Source organism: Mytilus galloprovincialis, chromosome 10, assembly GCF_965363235.1.
Source record: "Mytilus galloprovincialis chromosome 10, xbMytGall1.hap1.1, whole genome shotgun sequence".
Lineage (NCBI taxonomy): Eukaryota > Metazoa > Mollusca > Bivalvia > Mytilida > Mytilidae > Mytilus > Mytilus galloprovincialis.
In genome coordinates, this window is record NC_134847.1 from 61,331,997 (window position 1) to 61,355,461 (window position 23,465).

General features: G+C 32.8%; 1 protein-coding gene across 1 annotated transcript; it reads left to right on the forward strand.

Annotated features, from left to right (window-relative positions):
- The first annotated feature begins 1,399 nt into the window (after window positions 1–1,399).
- On the forward strand, window positions 1,400–22,398 carry LOC143048046 (uncharacterized). The gene is made up of 10 exons (XM_076221482.1): window positions 1,400–1,526; window positions 4,116–4,157; window positions 4,797–4,873; window positions 5,252–5,323; window positions 7,167–7,260; window positions 7,947–8,041; window positions 11,453–11,521; window positions 14,623–14,803; window positions 17,526–17,636; window positions 21,136–22,398. The coding sequence occupies exons 1-10, from the start codon at window positions 1,517–1,519 to the stop codon at window positions 22,377–22,379; spliced, it is 1,995 nt and encodes a 664-aa protein (XP_076077597.1). The 5' UTR covers window positions 1,400–1,516; the 3' UTR covers window positions 22,380–22,398.
- Window positions 22,399–23,465: the final 1,067 nt, after the last annotated feature.

Consider the following 23,465-nt stretch of genomic DNA (forward strand, 5'->3'; position numbering starts at 1 on the left):
TTGTGCAGTTCATCTTTATTTAGGAGATACTTCAGGAATTTTGTCCTGTAACACTTAGAGAGATGCAGACTACATAAGTCAATGTAGATTGATAAGATCAAGTGCCTTAAGTAAAAACAAACAGCTGACATCAACCAAAATGTGCATTGAATACAAAACAAAAGAGAACTAAATCATGAATAAAGGGAATTAAGAAATGTCTAAGCAATATCATGAAAGAATATAGTTTTAGTCTCTGTAACCAGGATAAATTTGTAATCTAGTAATTTATTTGGTAAGTAAATTCCATATTGGGCTTGGAGTTATGCTATTACCCAATATGGAATTGACTGACTCCATATGTATCATATTATGTCACTAGCATACTATTGTAACATATGTGACTTTTAGAAGAGAAGCCTATCAAAGTGGTCAAGTTTTGAATATGCAGAACCTACTTACATTGGCCTGTATAGAAACAATAACAACTTATTAGCTTTTAATGTGTATTTTCTACATCTATTTGAATCGTGCATCATCAATTTCTTCGTCTGTATAAGCCTTTCTTTATTTTCCTCAACATTGTGTTTTCACTAAGGGACACAACATTGCACTATCACCCTAGATAATCCTATATGGAATTCACTGACCCCATACATATCGTATTGGGTCACTATCGAATTTTGTATCTAATAGTATTTGATTTCCTTTATTACTAATACATGAAATGAAAAATTGATGTCTATCCAAAACTTCGCACCCCATTAAAAGATAAAATTTTCATTTTTATTAAAATAAAAATTTTATTTTCATTTTTATTATTAAATATTTTTCTTATCCCAGCAGTAGATAACCTTAACCGTATTTGGCGCAGTATTTTGGAATTTCGGTGCTCAATGCTTTTCAACTTTTTACTTGTTCGGCTTTGAAACTATTTTGATTTTGTTGACGAAATGCGCGTCTGGCGTATCAAATTATAAGCCTGGTACCTTTGATAACTATTCACAAGAATTTTACTTTACGTGATTTGTATGACACATCTGAAGCATCAATGTTATACCTCGAAAGCAAGTAATATAAAGGCGCTTTAGATATATAGTATTTCTTTTTCCCACATTTAAATAGGAAATCAAACAAAAAGCAGAATAATTCCAAAGTACTTTACTGTCACAGAACAGTTGTGATACCTAAAATGTATTACTCATTTAAGTATAAAACTGTTACTTTCAGTTTAAACTTCAAATTCGAAAATTACTATGAAATTATGGTTTTGAAATAAAGTACCATAAAATTTTACAAAGTACCAACAAGTGCTACATTATTTAAGTACGTTTTCAGTACTTCAAATGTATACAAAAGTGAACATGCAAATGTAGCTGTGGATCACCTGATAATAATAAATCGTGACACAAAATGATTAGAACAAAGCTATCCTGACATTCAATGCCATATTTTCCAAATCGGTTAGTTTTGATTATTAAAGATTACATTTTGCGTCATATGAATTGAATGTCTAGAAAACAATTGTAAAGGAATAATGCAAGTCGGTAAGTTTTTGTTTATTAAAGACCAAACCTTTGTGAAGGAAACATCTTTAAAAAACGCGAAGAAGATACTTTAATAATGAAAAAAAGTTCCTTTCACGTAAGGTTGCTTAAGTTCAGAATGTCTCTAATTTCATTTCTTTACTACACACAGCATCATAACCATCTAATGACTTATTGGATTTTATGCCTTACGAATATATCATGTTCTTAAAGAAGTAAGACATATAGCTTTCAACTTTTATGGTTTACTGTTTCAAGGGTTAGGTATTGAACATCTTCACTGAGAAAAATTGGTTTCATAACCGTTAAGTTGTTAACTGCAATACATATCAAAAAGACGAAGTATGCGTTACTAAGTTTTTATGCATTTACAAAACTCGTTGCAAAAAATTACTAAAATACTGATCTCAAAACGAAAAGTCCCTAATTATCAAATGGCAAAATCAAAAGCTCAAACATCAAACGAATTGATAACAACTGCATCTTGATGTCCAAAAAGTTATATATCTTATTTTTGAGCCTGTTGTTTATTTCTTGCATGGTATCACTCTGCACAGAGTGTGATACACGGGTAACGAAAAGAAATGGTACGAAAATTGAAGTACTTTGATTGGCGTATCCAGCATAATAAGACGATATTACGACATATCCATTGTCTTTGTATTATGTCATTGATGACGGTCAAAGGTTATGACAGTGTACATTTCATCCATGGCAACGAACCTATGTGATTTATCCAATAATATGTAAACATTCACACTTTCACCTGTAATCTTCTTTTTGACAATTTTTTTACATTCTGAAGCGAACAATACGTTTAAAATACCCGATGTTAACATTAGACGCCGGTAAAAGATATATGATGTCATACTGGCATGTTCAAAAGACTGGATCGACGATTCGCGATTTTTTTAGTTTAACACAAAAAATAAAGGCAACAGTAGTATAAACTAGTATTCAAAAGTCATCTGATTATTCAATCGATTGTTAGAAAGCAAATCCGGGTCACAAACTAGAACTGAGGGAAACGCCTCAATTACAAGAGAAAAAAGGGGCAACAAGTTAGGAACACTAAAGTGCAGCAAAAACAAACGCCAAAAACACATAGAAACGAACTGTTTAATAACAACTGTTACTTTTCTGACTTGGTACAGTATATTTTAAGAACAAATGGTGGGCTAAACTTGGTTTTATGGCTAGACAAACCTCCCGCTTATATGACAATGTTAAAAAATATCGCTAAAATAACAATCCGTACCACGCGACAGAAATAGAACCCAAACACATGCAACAATACTCATCACTCAGAAACACACCATCAAAGATCTTCCATCAACGACAGACACCACAGGAATAAGAGTGTTAACATAAGACAAATAGGTTTAACAACTCTTGATTGTCTGTTTCTATTATGCATTGGTAAGGTCTAATGCCTTCTTGAAAACATTGTTCACAACCATTGAACAGACTCTAATTTTCTAATTCTAATTAAAACGATATTGATGTACAATTGTTAGGATATCATCACGTGTTCATTGACCGTTATAAAATGTCCGTTTCACAGATGATTGCAGATATTTTTCAATGTCGTAAGTACAATCTTATCCCTTTTCTCCGAATGTGACATACCGAATTATACTAATCATTGGATTTATACTAACAGGAGTACCATCATGTGGGCCACATATGGAGGAGGATCTGCGTACCCTTCCGGAGCACATATGAGATAATTCCCAGTTTTTGATGGGGTTCATGTTGCCCAGTTTTTAGTGTTCTATGTTGTGTTTGTCTCTATTACGATATTATTTACATCAAAATATCGAAATTTGGACGATTTCATCTTAAAGAAGTCAAATTAAAACGGCGTTGTTTACTTACTATTTTTAGTCAGAAATCCAATTTCCATAAAGTTTGCCTTATTTGCCTATGTAAAAATCTAGACATGTGCATAGAAAAATGTCCGAAACCTTTTCAGTTTCATAATGATACTACATTTATCCCGATTCTCTACTATTTAGGCGAAACGTATAGTCAAAAGATTGCAAAAGTATTACGTTCGAATGACATTAAAATTGTTAGTGTGTCAGAGCATTTTTTTGTATTTGTTAGTTTTTTTTTATACATTATGTTTTATGTTTTTGCTACTTTAATTGGAATTTCACAATTTCGTAGAATGATAAGAAGACTTTGTATATTATTGGATACATTTGGGACTTTTTATTTAAGAATTGAAGAACATTTTGTATGAAGCGCCGAAGCGCTTCATTTTAAAAATGTACGCACGGTCAACGCTTTTACAACCCTATAAAGTTACAAAAAGAAGCATTCAATACTTATAATTACAATTTTTAGCTATGATCATGAAAACACGAATTTTATATATTTTATTATTTAATTCACCTGTGCACTTTATTGTTGGAGCACGTGTTATCATGAGTGAAAGTTGTATTGAGCAAAACAACTGCTTACGGAATAACACGTGATGTGCAGTTAGCCAATCAGAATAAAATATTATAATGAAACATACATCTAATGTAATTATTTGGTCTTATAACAATATTGGTTGGAATTATTTATCATGTTTTTAAGGTAGCCTTGCGTTGCTGTACTTACAGGCAGTTACCTGTTCAGGTATACATGTTTACAATGTTGAATTTGACTATATAACTCGCTTAGATTCTATAGAGCGTCTTTATGTCATTTTTTTTTTTTATCTTTGTTAAAATATGTATCTGTTTTAAAGTGATTTTAAGATTATAAAATAATGTCGAGTGCTGTGTCTCAATGTTTGACAGTTTCACCTTTCTGTCTATTTGTTTTGTTAACAAATGGTTGTCAATATAATGGAATTCTATGCAAATGCCATACAAAAAAAATTGAAAACAATACATTTATTTTTATTAAAAAAAAAAAGCGCTTTTCTGGATTTGCCTTCATCAGGAACGCTTATATCAAAATATTTGAAATACGAGGATGTATAAGTACCGATTCGGAAACAGCTAAAGAGCTACATGACAACAAATACCTACAAGTGAGAGGTTTAGCTACATGTAGCTATAAAGATAGACATATATAGGTTTAATCCACTATTATCTACATTTAAGTTATTAAGAATTCATTCAAAGAAAAAAAAAAGTCGGATTGTTCTGTTATATTATCATTTGTATACGAAACATGCGTCTGACGTACACAATTGTATTCCTAATAAGTGATGAGTTTATTTATGAAACATGTATAATATATCAAGTTGGTTTTTGAATTTTATACTAGCTCTGACTTGCTTCAACTGTCCTGGGATTCGACATCCACGATTTTGTGAACACGTTCAAGAATGCTCTGATAATCAGGTTATATTATTTTACTAATATGAACTATAACAACAGATTTGGTGTATGGGTCATTCTTACAAATATTCAAAGCCTAGTGAGGTATTCTTCATTTTTTACGTGAATTACTTTACTTTTACGATTGATATTTTTCAATATTTTTCATAGACTTAATAGTCAGAGCGTAGACAATCTTTTATGACATTATGTCTGTAGATTTTTGTTTCTTTCTAGTTACTTTGCTGCCTCATTTTATTTTGTGATATAGGATTTTTTTATATGACACTTTTTATATTCAGAAACCTAATTATTGGTAGTTAAATACTTCTTTAAAATAACTTCATATTCCTCGTCTAGCTGTGTCCTTGAGTGAACCACAATATGTTTGATTTTCCCTAGATATGTGGTGTTGAGCGAATTACAGACAAAACAGGAGAGATAATCTACAAAAGTGGATGTATGACTCCAAACGTGAGTACAGTATTATGATATTGTCCTAACGAATATTCAGAGGATGTACATGATTCCTGAAAATAATGACACACACGTTAAATATCTCATACTACCAGTACATGAGTAGGCAATTTTATTTAATGCATTAAAGTTTATGGTGTTACTCTTGACAACGTTAAAATGCAGACCACGGTCAGTACTTAAATTACATAACGCGGAAAAGGTAATGATACTGAAAAGTATTTCATAGTTGATTATATAAAACGACAGCTGCTACGTCAATTGCAATATTTCATATGTTAAATATTCAAAATCATTTTATGCCGAGTTCACACGTTATTCGAATTCGATTCGCATTAACTAATTCGAATTAGTTTAATTCGCATTCGAAACGTTTTACGTCCTAACGTCAATTATAATTTGAATTGCAATGCGCGTCAAATCTGATTACTGTCCAAACGTTAACTTTTAATTTGTATGAACAATCACATATTTCTAATGCGAATTGGATAATTCGAATTAGCCAATTCGAATCAATTCGAATTAAAAAAGAAAAGTGTCTGAACGCGATTAGCGAATTCGATTCGCATTAGATTCGAATTCAATTCGAATTATATGGACGTGTGAACGAGGCATAAAATTTCATTAAATCTAAATTTCAATTTGACATCGAGTGTTTCCTTTGATTCGTATTCCTATACAGTACAAAAGCTATTTATAAGGACACTTTATGCATATAATGCGCCCAAAACACTTTTCTGGTTCAGGACGTCCAAAACCGTATACTTGAAACTCATTCGTCCCTTATGTTGTTCAAAAACAAGGCGGATACGATGATGCTCTGATTATCTCACAAAACACTAAGAAACAAAGTTTGCATTTCTTTTTGTTTTGTGACCTTTGAAATGAATATACTGTTAATTCTAATATGACGTTCTTCAAACGCGATGACTACACATCCGTGGTAAAATATGAATATATTGTATGACAGCTAAACGGTAATGTCACGATTTGTTTTTGGTGCTCCAAACTCACTTCCACGTCATATGTATTTTGAAAGAGTTACCCAAGTTCAATTAGTGTCAATGACGTCATTAAAGTTAACTTCAAAATAGACAATCTAAGCTTCCCAATTGTTTACTTTCAATTTCTATGTAGCAACATTTCAGCAGCGCCTGCTTATATATATATATCCCAGTGGATATGATATTCCCCAGTCAGTTTTAACACAACATTATAACCAAAATAACACAAAACAACATTGAATTTATGTCTTTATCTGCAAACTTTCGGCCCGCTATATCTCCATCAGAAATTAACTGCAACCAGAATTCATTTATTATTTTTCTGAAACGGTGATAATTTGATTGATTGATTGTTGGTTGCTTAACGTCCAGTGGCAAATATTTCATGCATATTCAGGACGAGAACAAGTTTACAATAAATACAATAGGTAGGTTGTTGTAATAGAGGCCATCTAGGATGATGGTCAGGGAAATTTGAACTGCCACTGGAAAATGAGGGTATATTGGATAGGGACAGAAATTTTGCCTTGCAACAGGCCACCTACGGACCCCTCAAAGAGTTGTTGCAAGGGTTCTTAACGTGCAAAGAGCGTGGCACTCTCTTTACACGAGGCATCGGATTTAACGTCCCCTTCTGACGGACGTGACTGCGAACTTGATACATCCCGCACAGCCAAACGGACGCCCCACTTCAGCAAGCGTTTTACTGCCGGTCGGGAGAAGACCAAGTGACCATATTTCTTTACCCCAGTCACCCTTGGGGTTGATAATTTGAAGAAAAAAAATAGTCAATATCATCAAGTGAACATAAATAGTACTTTTATTTTTGCAAACAGACATGTCACTCAAATACAGCTGAATTTAATAGCTCCCTTGCATGTTTCCAATGTTGCTCCTCAAACCTCTGTAATACACATGGATGTGGAGAAGGTATGTTTTATTATATCATTTGCTCAGCTTTATAAAAAACGAAGGATCAATTGAAATTACTTTGTGTTCATTGTCACGAGTCTAATCCCGTCCTTCGTAAACATAAAGAGACTATATTTTGACCGTTTTGGAATATTTGTTTCAATGATGATAACAGATATGTTCCAGTTGTGGTAACTCCAATCCCATCCCCTCTACCTCAAATTAGATCTATCGAATTAGATTTATAAACGGGTTTAACTAACACGAGCAACACACGTTCCACATGTTTAGCAGGGTATGCTTACCTTCTGAGCCACATGAGATCACACCCAGTCTTTTTCAGGGTTTGTGTTCAACAATATCAATAGAGATGTTCCAAAACTGATTGCCTTGCAATATAACGGAAAACGGAGTGTGTTGACAGACAAATTATACAGTTTGATAGTTTCAAGTTGCATTTTGTTTGTTTTTACACAAGTCTGTAATCGTATTTACATTAGTTTAAACACTAATATTATTTAGAGATAAAACTATAGTTCTCGTGTATGTTTAAATTTTTGTTTGCTCGACGATAACGCATTCTTTAAAATCGAATTCAATTTCGATACATAGACTAACGGATCGCCATTATAGCATTCTTATTATCGATGTGAAGTGATGTGTATTTCAATTTAATTTCTTTTTGCTTAATTCTCGCATTACAGATACTACGCAATATGATGGACGTATATGTTATACATGTCAAGGCGTCTTAACACCAGATGAGTGCCATACAGTGTCTTTTTGTAATCAGTTTGAGGTACGAAGTATATACAAATCTTATAAGACTTTTTTCTACCAAAAAAATATTTTTTTGCTCGGTTAAATTATTATTATACAAAAAAGTATATCAGCCGTGACAGAAAGTGGAAGTGTATAATTGGAAGTTGAAATATATAATGAGTATTGATTATCCAGGTATTCAGTCACCCTAGGTTGACAATAATAACGTGTTTTCCAGTTTGAACGATGCATTTATAGACTGTGTTGCGTTGAAATCAGGATATATGTTCCTATCCTTTAACACTCAAGAGTCAATTGAATAATAATGGTTATTAAGAAAAAAAATAATAACGATTTACAAATTATTGATTGTGTTCAAAGATAACCAATATTAAATTGTCAAAGTCCTCTCGGAATTTAATTGTTCTTGCTCGGATTTTATTTGCTCTAAATCTTTTGTTGGACTTGCTTGCTGTCTTAAAAGTTTCAGAAATTAGACGTCATAGGAACCCAAACAAAAAACAATTGAGGAACAAATCATGGTAACAAATGATAAACAAATCGTATGATTTCTTTGTGATTTAAAAGTGATAAAATTTCACATGCAATTGAGCTAACAAATCACAATAACAAATCACGAAGAAATTGCTTACAATTCATAATTACATCATAAACAAATTGTCAAGAAATTGTTTTGAAATCATTAACAAATCAGAGGTAATTGCTTTCCTACATCAAGCAAATCACAAACAAATTGTTTTCAAATCGTAAAGAAATTGTAAAGAAATTGTTATCAAATCTTTAACAAATCAGAAGTAAATCATATTCCTACCTCAAGTAAATCATAAACAAATGGTTTTCAAATTATTAAGAAATTATAAACAAATTGTTATCAAATCTTTAACAAATCAGAAGTAAATCATATATTCCTACCTTAAGCAAATCATAAGCAAATCGTAAATAAATTGGCATCAATCAACAATTCACAGATTAAATCATCCACATCCAGATCAAACATATGTTCTGCCCCTGAAACCACTAAACTTTGAAGCGCAATTGTCTTCATTTTACCTTAAATAGCTACTCCTCTAATTGTAAAAAGGAATACTATCTTTGGTTGCGGTTGGGATGAATTGTTCACTCTGTGTAAGTTTCTCTTACTTCTCTCCCGAATTTGACTATAACAAAATTTGAAAAACCATGGGCAACCGCGTGTACTTAGTAGAATGATGTCGAATAGGTGATGGCTCTTAGTCTTGGTCCAAATCTGCTACATTGTAATATAGCTTTGCCCATTTTGCCCGGGATCTGGTCAGTAAACATCATGCACAATTAAAACATTAAACTTGCCAGTGTATTATGTCTGCTGGCTCTGGAAGCCAGTCTTTAAATGAATGTTTCGATCTGTTTACACATCTTTTACACATTTTTATTTTGAAAATTAATCCTTACAGTACAAAATTATCATTATTATAATGAGATACTGAAATGCACAGTTTCTAAATTTTAATGGTTAATGTTTGAATAGTATTAGTTGAATATGTGAAATTATCAATATAGAGATTTTTTACCACCGTCATCTTTCATAGACTGAATAAAACTCCTGATCTTGCAACCTTCTTTGTTCAGTTAATATAGAACAGTATTTGAAATTTGAATTTGACCTCAACCGGAAGTTAGAGAGATAGATAAACAAAGAAAATTGGAATGCATTAACATTTTATTCATTGTAGCAAATCATCAATGAATCACACCATGATAGCTAACAAAGTTAACAAATCATTTTCAAATCATTTTATATGATATTCTAAGTTAACAAATCATTTTCAAATCATTACATATGATATTCTAAGTTAACAAATCCTAACAAAATCTCACCATTCTAGCTTACAAAGTTAACAAATCTCTTTCAAATCATTTCATACGATATTCTAAGTAAACAAGTCATAAATCTCTTCTTTTAAAGTTTGGACATTTTACATTATCTCCCTGATAGAGTTTGAGTATTTTACATTATCTCCCCTGATAGAGTTTGAATATTTTACCTTATCTAAATCACACTAAAACAGAAACAAATTGCTGACAAATCATACAATAGAAAAAAATCGCAAAGAAATCAGTTTTAGGGAATTTGGAAAATTCTGATTTGTTTATGATTTGTTTAATGAATCGCAAGCAAATGGTACTAACAAATCGCAGAATCACGATTTGAAAGAGATTTGAATACGATTTGAAAGCAATTTGTTCATTTATTTTTCTGTTTGGGAAAAGTTATGTTGATGTTCTGAGAATGAATTCTGAATTAAGACTAAGAGCTAAAATTCATATGCACCTCGAATACTTGTAAATTTTTAAATAAGTTTCTCAAATAACCAGATTAAGGCGGTCACCAAAATTTTAAAAATACACAAACGACATTGCAGTTTATTGAATACACAATTTGAGGTGGAGGTACCAAATATATACCAAATTCGATGCACTTTCAGATGAATTAAAGTACTATTTTTGAATATGTCCATGGCATTATGGGAATATTGAAATACTAAATTTCCATGACCGTCTCATTTGTCCGGTCAAAAAGAAAGTTGATTAACTCTCGTGACCCAAGACATTTTAGTGAAGTTCAAAGGTTAGGATCTCTTTTCAGTACTATCTATTGCAAGCGTTAACACACAAAGTAATCATAATGTGGGTTAAATTGTACGAAACAATCACTAGTAAATGCAGAGACATTATTTACTTTTTATTTTATATAATCAAATTGTAATCACAACAGGAAAAGTTGACCCGAGACCCTTCGTAGGTGTATGTTTAAAAAGCTAGATAGAAACTATCGACAATTAACATATGCACGCAGATCCCATGTTACGTAGAAAACGTAATTTACAAACAAAATGAAGTAAGCTGTATTATTCAGGTTTGAGAGATTGCACGTATATGTTGATGATAATTATACTGAATTTCACTTGTTGAATCATAAGCCAAATTTAACACAGGTGGCTAGCAAACGTTTGCATTTACCTTACTCTTTTCATTTTTGCAATTGTGAACAAAACATAATGAAAGCGATGCAGATTGTCTAAATTGTCAAAAAGCACGGAAAACACGTAATAAACCGTAATTCTATTGGCATTTTATATCCAGGGAGGTTATACCTACCAATCTCATGACTATATACATTTTTAAGTAATTTTCTAGATATAATCATGGATTTCCGTCCAAAATTTGGAACATGGAACTAATTTTAGTCGAAATACAGAATCGATATAAGAGGAGCTGGAAATCAGGATAAGACGTCTACCAAAGGACAAATCAAATTAACAAAACAGTCATTCTTGTTTCCTACGTGTTTAAACAATTGAGTACTAAATTACTAGCGACACTGTTTACCATGTTTACTAAATTAGAGTTTTTTAAAAGCTGAATTGTACTTGTATTATTTGAATAGATATGCTATACAGAAGAAAGGATTCATTTTGGAGAGCACTTTTATCACAGTGGCTGTAAAGAAAAGCATGTTAGTATACTATCTAAACTAAGATGAAATCTTATTTGTATGAAAATTATCAATTGCCTGTGTCCAAAGTTATTTTCATGATTATCCTCCCCTCAGAAGGCTAAGACCAAAACATTTGAGAACCAATAACTAAAAGCTCACAAGAGCCTGTGTCGCTCACCTGATTCTACTTTGGGTTTGGAAAGCATGTAAATTGTAAAAATATATTAAAACCATAACAGATGTAGTATGAGTGCCAATGAGACCCACAATGATACAACTTTCCGTCCAAGTCGCAAAGTATTTTAAGTCAGCAATAAATGTCTAGTAACGACCTTCTACACAAGGCCTTGGTTTTGGATCCAATCAGCTTTGCTTTAGAAGACACTTTAATAATTGTATGTGTTCCAATAGATTCCTTTGCTACATCTCATAAGGAACATTAATATTATGTTTGGTTCCAATCAATTCAAATGTTCTTTAAAAGAAGACATTGGTTACATATTTGCCCAAAGTGATCTATGTTAAACTAAGGTCCTCCTGGTTAGGTGGCCATCGTGAACAGTAAATCGGTAACAACACTTCGTCAACACCGCATAAGGAACATTTATGTAATGTTTGGTTTCATTCCATTCATAGCTCCTGTAAAAGAAGCATTTGAATGTATTGCCAATAGGGTCTTAAGTTTAACTAAGTCCACTGCTGGCGACCATCTCGGATGAGGTTCGGCTACAAAGTAAAAGCAATCGGTCAGCACCTCGTTGGGAAGATTTATGCCATGTTTGAGTCATTCGATTGAGTGGTTCTTAAAAAGACCACATTTGTATCTATTTCCCATAGGGTCTTTTGTTGAACAAAGCCTCCTTCTAAAAGCCAGCCATAATTGGTCAACAATTGTCAGAATCACCTGTATTGAATACATCGTCAGAATTGGATTGACTCTCCTGTATTGATTACATCGTCAACATCGGTTAAGAATCTCATGTATTGATTACACCGTCAGCATTGGTTAGAATCTCATGTATTGATTACACCGTCAGCATTGGTTAGAATCTCATGTATTGATTACACCGTCAGCATTGGTTAGAATCTCATGTATTGATTACACCGTCAGCATTGGTTAGAATCTCATGTATTGATTATGTCGTCAACATCGGTTTAGAATCCCATGTATTGATTACACCGTCAGCATTGGTTAGAATCTCATGTATTGATTACACCGTCAGCATTGGTTAGAATCTCATGTATTGATTACATCGTCAGCATTGGTTAGAATCTTAACTGTTATATCTTCAAATGGGTTTATATCTTTTGTTTTGATTACATCGTCAACATTGGTTAGAATTTCTTTTATTGATTACATCTAGCCGATTTGTTCCTTTATTCTTTGGTTGACCATTATGGAATATCCGTTTCTCAGATGATATCGAATATGTTCCTTATGTTGTCACTACAATACTGATTCCTTTTCGTGAATGTGACCTACCGAATTTGATTTTTACAAATTTACAGGGTTTGTAATAACATGAATAACACGACGGGTGTCACATATGGAGCAGGATCTGATTACTCTCCGGGAACACATGAGATCACCCCAGTTTTTTGTTTTCTATGTTATGTATTGTGTACTATTTTTTATCTTTTTGCCTTTGTCTTTTCAGCCATGGCGTTGTCAGTTTATTTTCGATTTAGGATTATAAAAAAGAAGATGTGGTATAATTGCCAATAAGACAACTCTCCAAACGATATCAAATGGCACAGAAATTAACAACTGTAGGTCACCGTAAGGTCTCATGAGTTTGAATTTTCCTCTGGTATTGTTTGCACTTTTTCCATATCAGTTTTAATTTATGTATCATTCATTCATATAGATGTTTTAATTACGGACGTTATTTATTAGAAACTGATTAGACTTTCTAGCATATATCGTTACAAATAATTTTTCTTATAGTTGCGAACTCTGTTCAATTTTCCGCCAACAGAGATGCTTCCATAATATATAACTCGCTGTTTGATCATGTTGATACGCTATTTCGAAGATTGCAAAGAGGGTTGCTGCTTAAGTTACAAGGAAGCTTTCTGTTGAACACATAGGTCAAAGTGAGGAAGACTAAATCATTTATTCAAAATTTTACGGACGCAATAACAAATTGTTTGACGGTTAGGGGAAATCTGCTTCAAAGTAATTGCTGCAACCACAATCTCCTGCTATATTTCTTGATAGAGTGTTGATGTTGAAAAGGAAGCTAGCTACTACACAAAGAGTTCCAAGTTGTAAATTTGAAATGATTCCTTCGACTAATCGCCAAGTTTATTATTGTACGAGCAACAAAACAGGATCGGAGCACATAATATCTTCCCCTGAATTTGTAAGGGTTCGTGTTCCTTAGTTACAGACAGATAGATAGAAAATTGTATGCCATATACCATCCAATACCATCCAATCAGAACCAATGGTACACATTTATTACATTCGAATTAATTATAAAGTGTATGTCCAGAGCTCCGTAAGCAGTTGTCGCATATCATATCTTTGAATTGATTTGTGTTGGTATTATAGAAAAAGGGTGTCAATGGCATGCACATTCATATTTATTCATAACTTTTATAGTACCCGGATGATTCAAAACCTGACAAATTTTATAGAAAATATTAGTTGTAATAGACTTTGTTTTGCCCTAAAGATGTCTTTTTAATGTTGGAATGTGGCTCGTTGGTATTTACACTACACATACTTGATTTCCAGGAAAAAAAATGACCTAACACTGAAGTAATGCGTTAAACTGAACAAAAGGAGGTGTGGTGGTATATTCAATTGACAACAATAGCTAAAAAGACACATAGCCAAGAGGACAATAGACAGTCTTCGACAACATACAGTTGGCGCGAGGGAATTTATCTCCCTTTCAATTCTATAATGTCATGTCCTGTCTTGATTCTAGTGTTGAGCTGTTTGTTGACGAAACGCGATTCTGAAGTACCAAATGTTGATCCTGATATTTTAAATCGCTATAATTTCGGTCCTTTTTTTAATCAGCTCTGCAACGTTTGTACTATGATTGGAATGTTTAAATATTTGGTATTTAATATAACTGATGAGATAATATTTTTTTACTTTATAGGTATGTGTTGCGCAGTATATTTCAAATCCTATTATTGGTCGACGAGAAGAAAGTGAAAAAAGATCAACAAGCCATCTATTATGTTGTGATGAAAATTTGTGTAACAAGAATTATCAGCTGATAGCAACACCTATACCGTCATTTACAGCAAGTCGATATCCCGTCCAAACACAGCCAAACGGTATATGTAATTCACGATTTCTTTTATTTTGTGTGGAACTAACTTCGTTTATATAGGAGGTATTTAAACGTCCAAAAGAAAGGCGAATGATACCAAAGGAACATTCAAACTCACCTTTTTATAAGCTTGAACTCTATCTGTCGCTATTTCCATAATCTGCTAGAATGTGTACATTTATGTTTTGTATGTCATTGATATATATAAAATTGTGAGTTCAGCTTCCTGTGATAATGAAATTGTATGACCAAATTTGACTTTAACTCCGCTCATGTCATTGAATTTGCGATCCTTATATTGTTTTTTTTAAATAGTTTGTTTCTTTATAAGACTTTTCGATGATTCAAAATCATTGTATACACATAAGAAATCTACTTTCATTGTTATTCGATATGGTTTTATAGGAAATTAAAAATCAAATATCAAAATACCTATGCCGACCTGCAATTTTGCTTAGATAGTCATCTACCCTGACAGCCCTATTTTGACACCTTCCGTTGAGCCTTTTGATAATATTAATAATAATAATTATAACAATAACAATAATAATAATGATTTCTTTGTTCTAAGAGAGTAACTCATTTTGATTAAACCAATCCCCATGAAGGCTCTCTACATACAATATTAACTACATGATTAAATATTTAATCTAATAAAAAAGAGAATTTGCGGAGAATAACATTCACTATCATTGCAGGAGAAACTTTAACCATAAGAGTTTTGCTCCATTAATGGCAAATTGAAAAGTTGGTAATTAAAATGCAAATATTAGATATGTGTTTAAAGGAGCATTGGCTGTCAAATTCATGTTCACCGATTTGACTCAAATTTGATTTATAATAGACATGTTACGAAAAGGTATATTTTCGACGCTGAGGTTGACAAATTAGATTTTATATTTGGGGACGGTGTCCAAACATTAATTATAGGTAAATTTAAATCCTGTGCGTCTTGGTTAATTTAAATCACATTTATATAGAACATCATTATGTCACATCCTATATGAACAATGCTTTTTGTGATATTGCTAACTATCATAAGACATGAAAGGTGTACACATGCAGGAGTGGTGGGTTTGGAAAGGGGGAGGGGCTGAGAGTTATACAAGTTCATTCGATTCTTGATTGGTAATATACATATATAATAAGCCAGTCAGATATTAGTTTTATTGTTGTATTACAGTTCCTTTAAAAGTTCAATTTGTCGCTCCCCTAATCCCACACAAAGCTCTACAGTCTGGTTTATTTTTTCTCTCGGGTGTTTTTAAGCGACTTATAGCGTGTTCGACATATACCCGACACTCTGATATACATTTACATTTTCTTCTTTCTGCTCGTGGTTTAGCTCTTAGTTGATGGCGTCTGAAGGAGGTAACAATGGTTGATCGACATGGATAAATTTTATCCGCCAATATGACAAAACTCTAGGGGATAAAAAACTGGTTAGTAGTAAGTCATATTTTACACAAACCTCTTATCGTTCTGAACATGCATGCAATATTTGCCACTGGACGTTAAGCAACCAACAATCAATCAATCAGAAACCCCTTATAAAGATAATACAAATTGAGCTGAAACTGGAAAAATTGGAAAAATACATGCCATCGAAGCTATATGGCCGATTTTTAGCCCTGACGTTGTCAGTTTATTTTCGATTTATGAGTTTGACTGTCCCTCTGGTATCTTTCGTCCCTCTTTGGCAAGTGAATAAGTCATCATCGATATTTGAGGTTGTTTTGATCAAATTGAAGCATGCTGGCTGCTAAAAGTGAATTAATATTTCACTATTTCAATTTCATTAATGACTGAAACAACGAAAATCATGATATAAATTTCGTAGATAGTGCCCTTTTTAAATATTTTTGATAATGCATTAAATCACTTATTTTTCTTTATACAAATTAACAGTCTCATACATGAATTGCAAATTTTTCTCCAAGTTTGCAGATTAAGGCAAAATTTGACCGATAATGTTACTACTGTAATTGACAAGCCAAGATAGCGGTATACAGTCAATCTACCCTAATTTAGATCAAATCCTTTACTAAAAGCATTCAGAGAAGTAACAAAAACATTTTCATCAAAGATTTACTCAATCAACACCATAACAGCTCTTCTTTTCAGATAAACATTTTGGGGAAAATGTATACTTGATTACACCGAATAATATCGAAGCATATTGAGAAGGTAGATATGTCACCCACAATAAAGTAAACACATACTAGTTATTAAGCGTTCCCGTCGTGTGTAAAACAAGGATGCATGTACTCTAAGGCAAATACTATGACAGAGAAAGTCAACCATAGATAAATTTGTATAAACAAAGGCGGTGGTAAAATACAAACCAAATATGACAAAGGAAAATACCTGACATCTAAACTAGTTTACAACCAATTAAAAATCTACGACACTTTTTTAAGATGGTACCAAACACCTTGACTAACATTGATTTTGCCACGTTTAATGGTCATAAAATTTTGGCAAAATGTCGACTTTAATTTGACCCTTTGAATTTAAAAAAAAGAAGAAGTCTAAGCTTAACCAAACACTTTATGGTAGGAATTTCATTGGATATACAGCAGTTTGACAAACACTTATTTTGAACACTGAGAAGCTGAATATTTCATTAACAATAGAATTAAAACGTTCAGCGTGTATTCACAGAGGTAGCCTCCGTAATTTTATATACCACCGTAAGGTGTAATTTTATAAGAACTTGCTTTTAGTAAATCCTGATCACTGTCATTGTCTAAATGGAGGAACATGTCAAAATGTAAAAGGGGATCACAGATGTATGTGTCGGCATGGATACTATGGAATTCACTGTCAAAATAAAGGTAAAACATCTCTTAATCAGACTAATTCACTTCACAATGTCTGACATGTCTCATCCAGTTTAAATTAAACATCACACGTTTATACAAATGTACACACACACACACACACATATACAAGGAAATTGAAAAGAGAGAAGTTTTTCGTACATTGATTATCAAAGCGTTTGGTTGCAGAAAGAAGTGTGATTGTATTGTTACAGCAATACAAATCACACAGGAATGAAATACATGTACTTAAGTAAATAAATATGTACATATAAAAACACAGCAACACATACACATTTAAGGAATGACTGTAATATTTTTTCTGTCCATGAAGAAATAACATAAAAAAATTTGTGCACACTGAATAACGCGCGTAACGGGTTATTTAACAGTGTGCACCACATTTTTTTATGTTATTTCGAATAGACAGAAAAAATATTACAGTCATTTCTTATAATTTAATTCTAAATTCCATTTTAAACCGTAGTAAACCTTGAAAAAACGTTGATGACATCACGGTCACATGACTAAATTATGTCTATGGTCTGATAATAAAATAACGTCAGCCAACCAGAAGACGCGTTACATCCAAAATTAAATTATTGTATAATATATATGGATATCAGCACAACAATGTTAAATCTGCAAATTTTCAGATTAACATTGGTTTGCTGATATTTAGAGTAATTATGAACATAATGTCTGTTTTCAACCGTGCATCACCTTAACTGGTGATCCAATTAAGACATCTGTCGTAGAATTGTCACTTGTTTAGACGTACTCTAATAACTATTTCTGTGAATGCATCTTACGATCCTTTACAATAGATAATTTAACTAATCTGCAATCAATTCCAACTTCATGCCTAATAAATCATGTATGTGTTACAAATCTAGATTTTACTGACGAGGAAAGGAACACTAGGTTTTTAATTAGGTCTAGGTGGCCGGTGGTGTTGAAAACTAAACACAGTACATGCGGTGTTTTCCTAAGATCCCAATAGCATGAATACCTATTAGAACTACACCTTTTCATTAATCCTATTTGGGGTCAAAGTTTTTAATTTTCTTATCCAAAATCTTTCCCGAGCGAGTCTATCACCCGTAGACCAATTAGTGTTATAGTCTATGAGTGAATTGGTCAGTCGATTTGGAGCTGCGTTTTTGTTGCCAAGGGATCTCAAATGTAGACTGAGAGGACGGTCTTGCATTCATAGTCGATACGATGGCTGTTCATACGTTAAAAAATAATGTTCTGACTCGCAAACATACTATTTACCACATTTACACTGTAGGAGATACATTTCATTTGCAATTTTGCAATTATGGTGTATTCCCTACCAGAAGAGTGACTGTTAAAAGCCTTTATATTCAGCATTTGCTTGAAGTCAGACATCGTTGGTTCCCGCATCCCTTTCAAGAGCTCAAAGACAAAGAGTCTGATTTACAGGATAAATCAGCTCTAACAAGCGATTCTTTAAGGCTAGTGGATGCGGCTATGGAAAGATCTTGAATAATTTAAGAATTTTTTTTCGATTTCTTTCCAATTTTCGTGGATGGTATGTGATACTTTGTCAAATCGAATTTGAGATGTTAAGTCAGCACATACGTCATTCTTTTGTTGACCTGTTTGTCTTTATACTCTAAATGTTCATCTCGGCTGATGTTGATGGCACGAGAACAAGCCTACTCAATGTTTTCTTCTGTAGCTCCGATTTTTTAGATGATCTCAAAATTTATGTAGTCGCCTTTTTCAAGGATCAAAAGTGGACAAATCCGTTTTATTCTTATGACCTGACTAAAGGGAATGCTCTTGGTACAAGGCTGACATTTCATAGGAGAAAGATGTTTGTCTGTGCTCTGGCAATTCACATCTGTGAAAACTTCATCTTTCATTGCGTTACATTGTTAAGAAATGCGATCTATGAGTCAGAAAATTCCAAAAGTTAATTTTATTTATAACGTTGTCTTGTTTAATGAACGTATTGAGTTCTTGTTCCGTGTTCTCCCACTTCATGTCAATATTGTCGATGAATCGGAATCAAGAGAGAGATTGATTAAGATATGAATTGAGAATTTGTATATTATACTCTAAATATCAACACAACAATGTTAGATCTGCAATTTTGCTGAAGCAAATTGTGTTCTTCCTTCGCCTGTATTCGAACTTATGCTGTTTGGGATATAGAGATAACAACGCCTGCACTGTGTCAAGCGCTCTAGACCAGTCAGCCAACATTATATGTGTTTTACCTGTTTACTGCTTGGATTTGTCGTAGAGTCAACCTTAAAATATTCCCAGAGAAAAAAAAAACAAACATATAGTGTACTTGTTTATGTCATTTGAAACCATTTTAGACACGAATGAAATTGGCCTTTTCATACAGGGAAGTATATTTCACGTTTATCACAAAAATGAAATTTCCATTGCATAAGAAAGGTTCCATCACAAGAATAAATATTTAGAACATTTAGATAGTAAGCAACAATCTTTCGATGGTGTCGAGTCGTTGTGGAGAACGATAATGTACACAATAAATGAATAAAATATACGTCTAAATATGCACAACATCAAAACAATCATAAAAATGTCAAACACAAAGAGTTCAATAATCTTTATCTCTCTACAAACAAATTAATTAACGTCTCCTCGGAGACGTTATAAAGAATTGAACGAATGACAGTCTGCGGCTGAATGCTTCTTACTACCTGATTGGAAGATATTACGAGACGTGAATAATTAAAGTTCGTTGATTGGTTGGGACAATCCAAACCTAGTAATGTCTTTCAATCCCGTAGGGTATCAGATATGTCCTCTCTAATTTAGCAATTAGATTTTGCCTGGTCATTAATCATGGATATTGGTACACAGGTAACTTTTATCTATAAATAGCCGAATCTTCTGGAATTTTGTAAACACACATCGTTAAACGATATACTACTTTATAACGTGTGACCCCGCGTGTGTGGTAAAATTTGTTGATTGTATGCAAGGCTATTCTGAATGAATTAATCTACAAAGCGAGACCACTTTCCATTTCCATCAGCTTAGAGACGGCTATCCTTTTTTGAAAAGCTATTACTTGTTGGTAACTAAAGATTGATAATTTCATTAGAGTGTAATCATTATATAATCATAATAATAAAGTATTTTCAAACGTCGAATATGCGTAGTAATACATCTCAAAGTACACCGACAAATTTTGAACACGTGAATTTCACGGGAAAAATTCAAGTGAACTTGACGTTAATCGAGCTTATACAAGAAATTCAAGTGGAAAGGCTTACGTAAGGCTACTACGGTGACCATTCATAATTGAATTATGATATAATTTAATTCGAAGGCATCAACGCATTTGCAAAAATTGATAATGCCAAGTCATGAGGCATATTAAATATTGGTTTATACGAATAGACATCTTTATGTTGCAATTAATTACTGATTCTATAAACGCAAAAATATTTATTGACGAAGAATGTCCTTAAATGTTTCAAAAGTTTGATGACTTTTTTAGGCACAGAAATTCCCTGCTTCAAAGTGTTCATTTTGGAACAGAAGTGGCTTGTCAAACGAGAATCAGATGTATTAGTTGCGGGGAAGAGTACAGTCAAAATGACCGTCCAGGATTTTACAAAACATGACAAAAAGTCTGTTACCATAACAGAACACAACTATACATATATTCTTGATGATACAGTAAGGATACCTTCTGATGGAACTGGTCAGCACGGAGCTCTAATATGTGCAAATGATACTGCATCTATGTATGGTTTTTATGATACTGTGTACGGTGGTGAAGGGTACTTGTCTCTACCGGCTAAATACCAATCTACTCAGTATGTTATTCCGTCTTATAATATAGATAATACACACAGCCGTTATTATTCATCAAGAAGCATTGTGGCTATCTCACCCTTAAACACAAATACAGTTGTTCACATTCTGTTAAAAAGTGATAATGGTCCCATTACAGTAAATAATGCAAATTATACTCTAGATTCCTCAATAAATATGGTCCTTAATCCCACCGACACCTTTCAGTTTTCACATACACATGATTTAACTGGAACTTTAGTGACATCGTCTGCGCCAGTTTTCGTTATCAGTGGAAGCAACTGCATTAACACATTTACTAGTAAATTTCCTGGTCGACTCAGTGATTGTAACCCATTAATGGAAATGATATTACCGACAAATCAACTTGACTCGTTGTTTATAGTTCCAGATATAGCTTACTATCAATGGAGCACTGTAAGGGTGTTGTGTATCAATGCAACCTCAATTATCTTTAGGAATAGCACAAATGTCATAAATATAACGCTTACACCCAGAGAATATACTGACTTTCAACACAGGCATATTTCATATATACAGGCATCGGATGACGTTATCGTTACTCTCTACCCTCATTATGAATACTTAACGTATTTTGATTCTTTTATGATGACTATTCATGGCGTTAATCAATATTTAGCTGAATATCATTTTGCTGTGCCTTCAAAATCCTTTAACAGTTCCATAAGCATTGCAGTGCAGAGTAGTCAAATAGGTGGGTTCATGCTGGATAATCATCGTATCACAATTTATATGTTCAGCATTTCCCATGGATCTGATGATTTCAGCACAGGAAAGGCCAGTATTAAACCTGGGGTACATCATATAAAGCATTTGAATGGAGTAAAATTCGGTTTATGGGTATATGGTAGTAAAATGCATTCCGCATATGGATATCCTGGAGGAATACAAATTAAAAATTGATTAAATAAACCAAAAATGTTGTGTTTTTATATTAGCCATTTTACTTGAAAAAATATAGTTTCATTCAATGCAAAATACTTAATTTGATCCAACAAGTATATATGGAAAATTGATATAAAGTAGTGTTGTCAAATCGTCCGACCGATTAACCGTTTAACCGTTTATATAGTACCCTACAAATGTACGTTTGTATAATACGATAAATTGAAGCTTTCCCTTTGGCATTAAAAGGCTTGTCTGTGGGAAGTCCTGTCGAAGATTTACTTTTGTTAACGTAATGAAAAACCTAAATGTTTCGCGCCACGTTTTTAGATTAGACACATTTCACGTCTCCTAGTGTGAAAAGTTATACTTTTAATACAGATTGACAGTATTCTGACAGTGTCCAATATAATTAACAAGAATTGGATATACGTACTTTTATAATTTTGAAATTACAAAAGTAGTTGTAAATCTTAAGGATTGATATTGTTCACTGTCAAATGATTATAAGATATAAAGAATTTGGGAAAAATGAAACTCAGCATACGCATGATACATGTCAAACAAAGCCCAAATCAGTAACTGTAAATTAAGCGCAATATGAATATTTCAGAACAAACGCTTTCCCTTTACTAAATAGAAACGGGAGTATATGAAGGAGATATACAAACCCCTTAGTCAACGAAAAACACAAAAAAGAAAAATCGGATAAACAAACAATAGTCGTCGAAACAGTTTATAGGCAACTAAAATTGAACAAAGTTACCGAACTTAAACCCTTGAAAAATTGTAAGCATGGGAATGGGGGTCATGTATCAGGTGTAGTTTACCTCATTTTATTAATGGGAAATAGTTATCATTCTATGATGTCAAAGACTAACCAAAACTCATGTTGCGAAGTTTTTTGATTTCACTTTCAGATATTTTGTCATTTAAACGTACATCTCACATAAGTGAACTTAAACAGTCGGAATCCCGGTTGAAATAGAACAAAAGAATCGAAGCTTTTTGTTAGAGAAGGCGATAAATGCTTACTGTAATGTTTACTATGGTGACAAAAAATTTAAAAGTTAATAGAAACAAACAAAATTACAATTTTCTTCT

Excerpts from the sequence above, each read along its gene's own strand:
- LOC143048046 (XM_076221482.1), top strand. Across the intron at positions 5,324-7,166 it reads GTGGATGTATGACTCCAAAC|ACATGTCACTCAAATACAGC; the intron begins GTGAGTACAGTA and ends TTTTGCAAACAG. Across the intron at positions 17,637-21,135 it reads AATTCACTGTCAAAATAAAG|GCACAGAAATTCCCTGCTTC; the intron begins GTAAAACATCTC and ends TGACTTTTTTAG.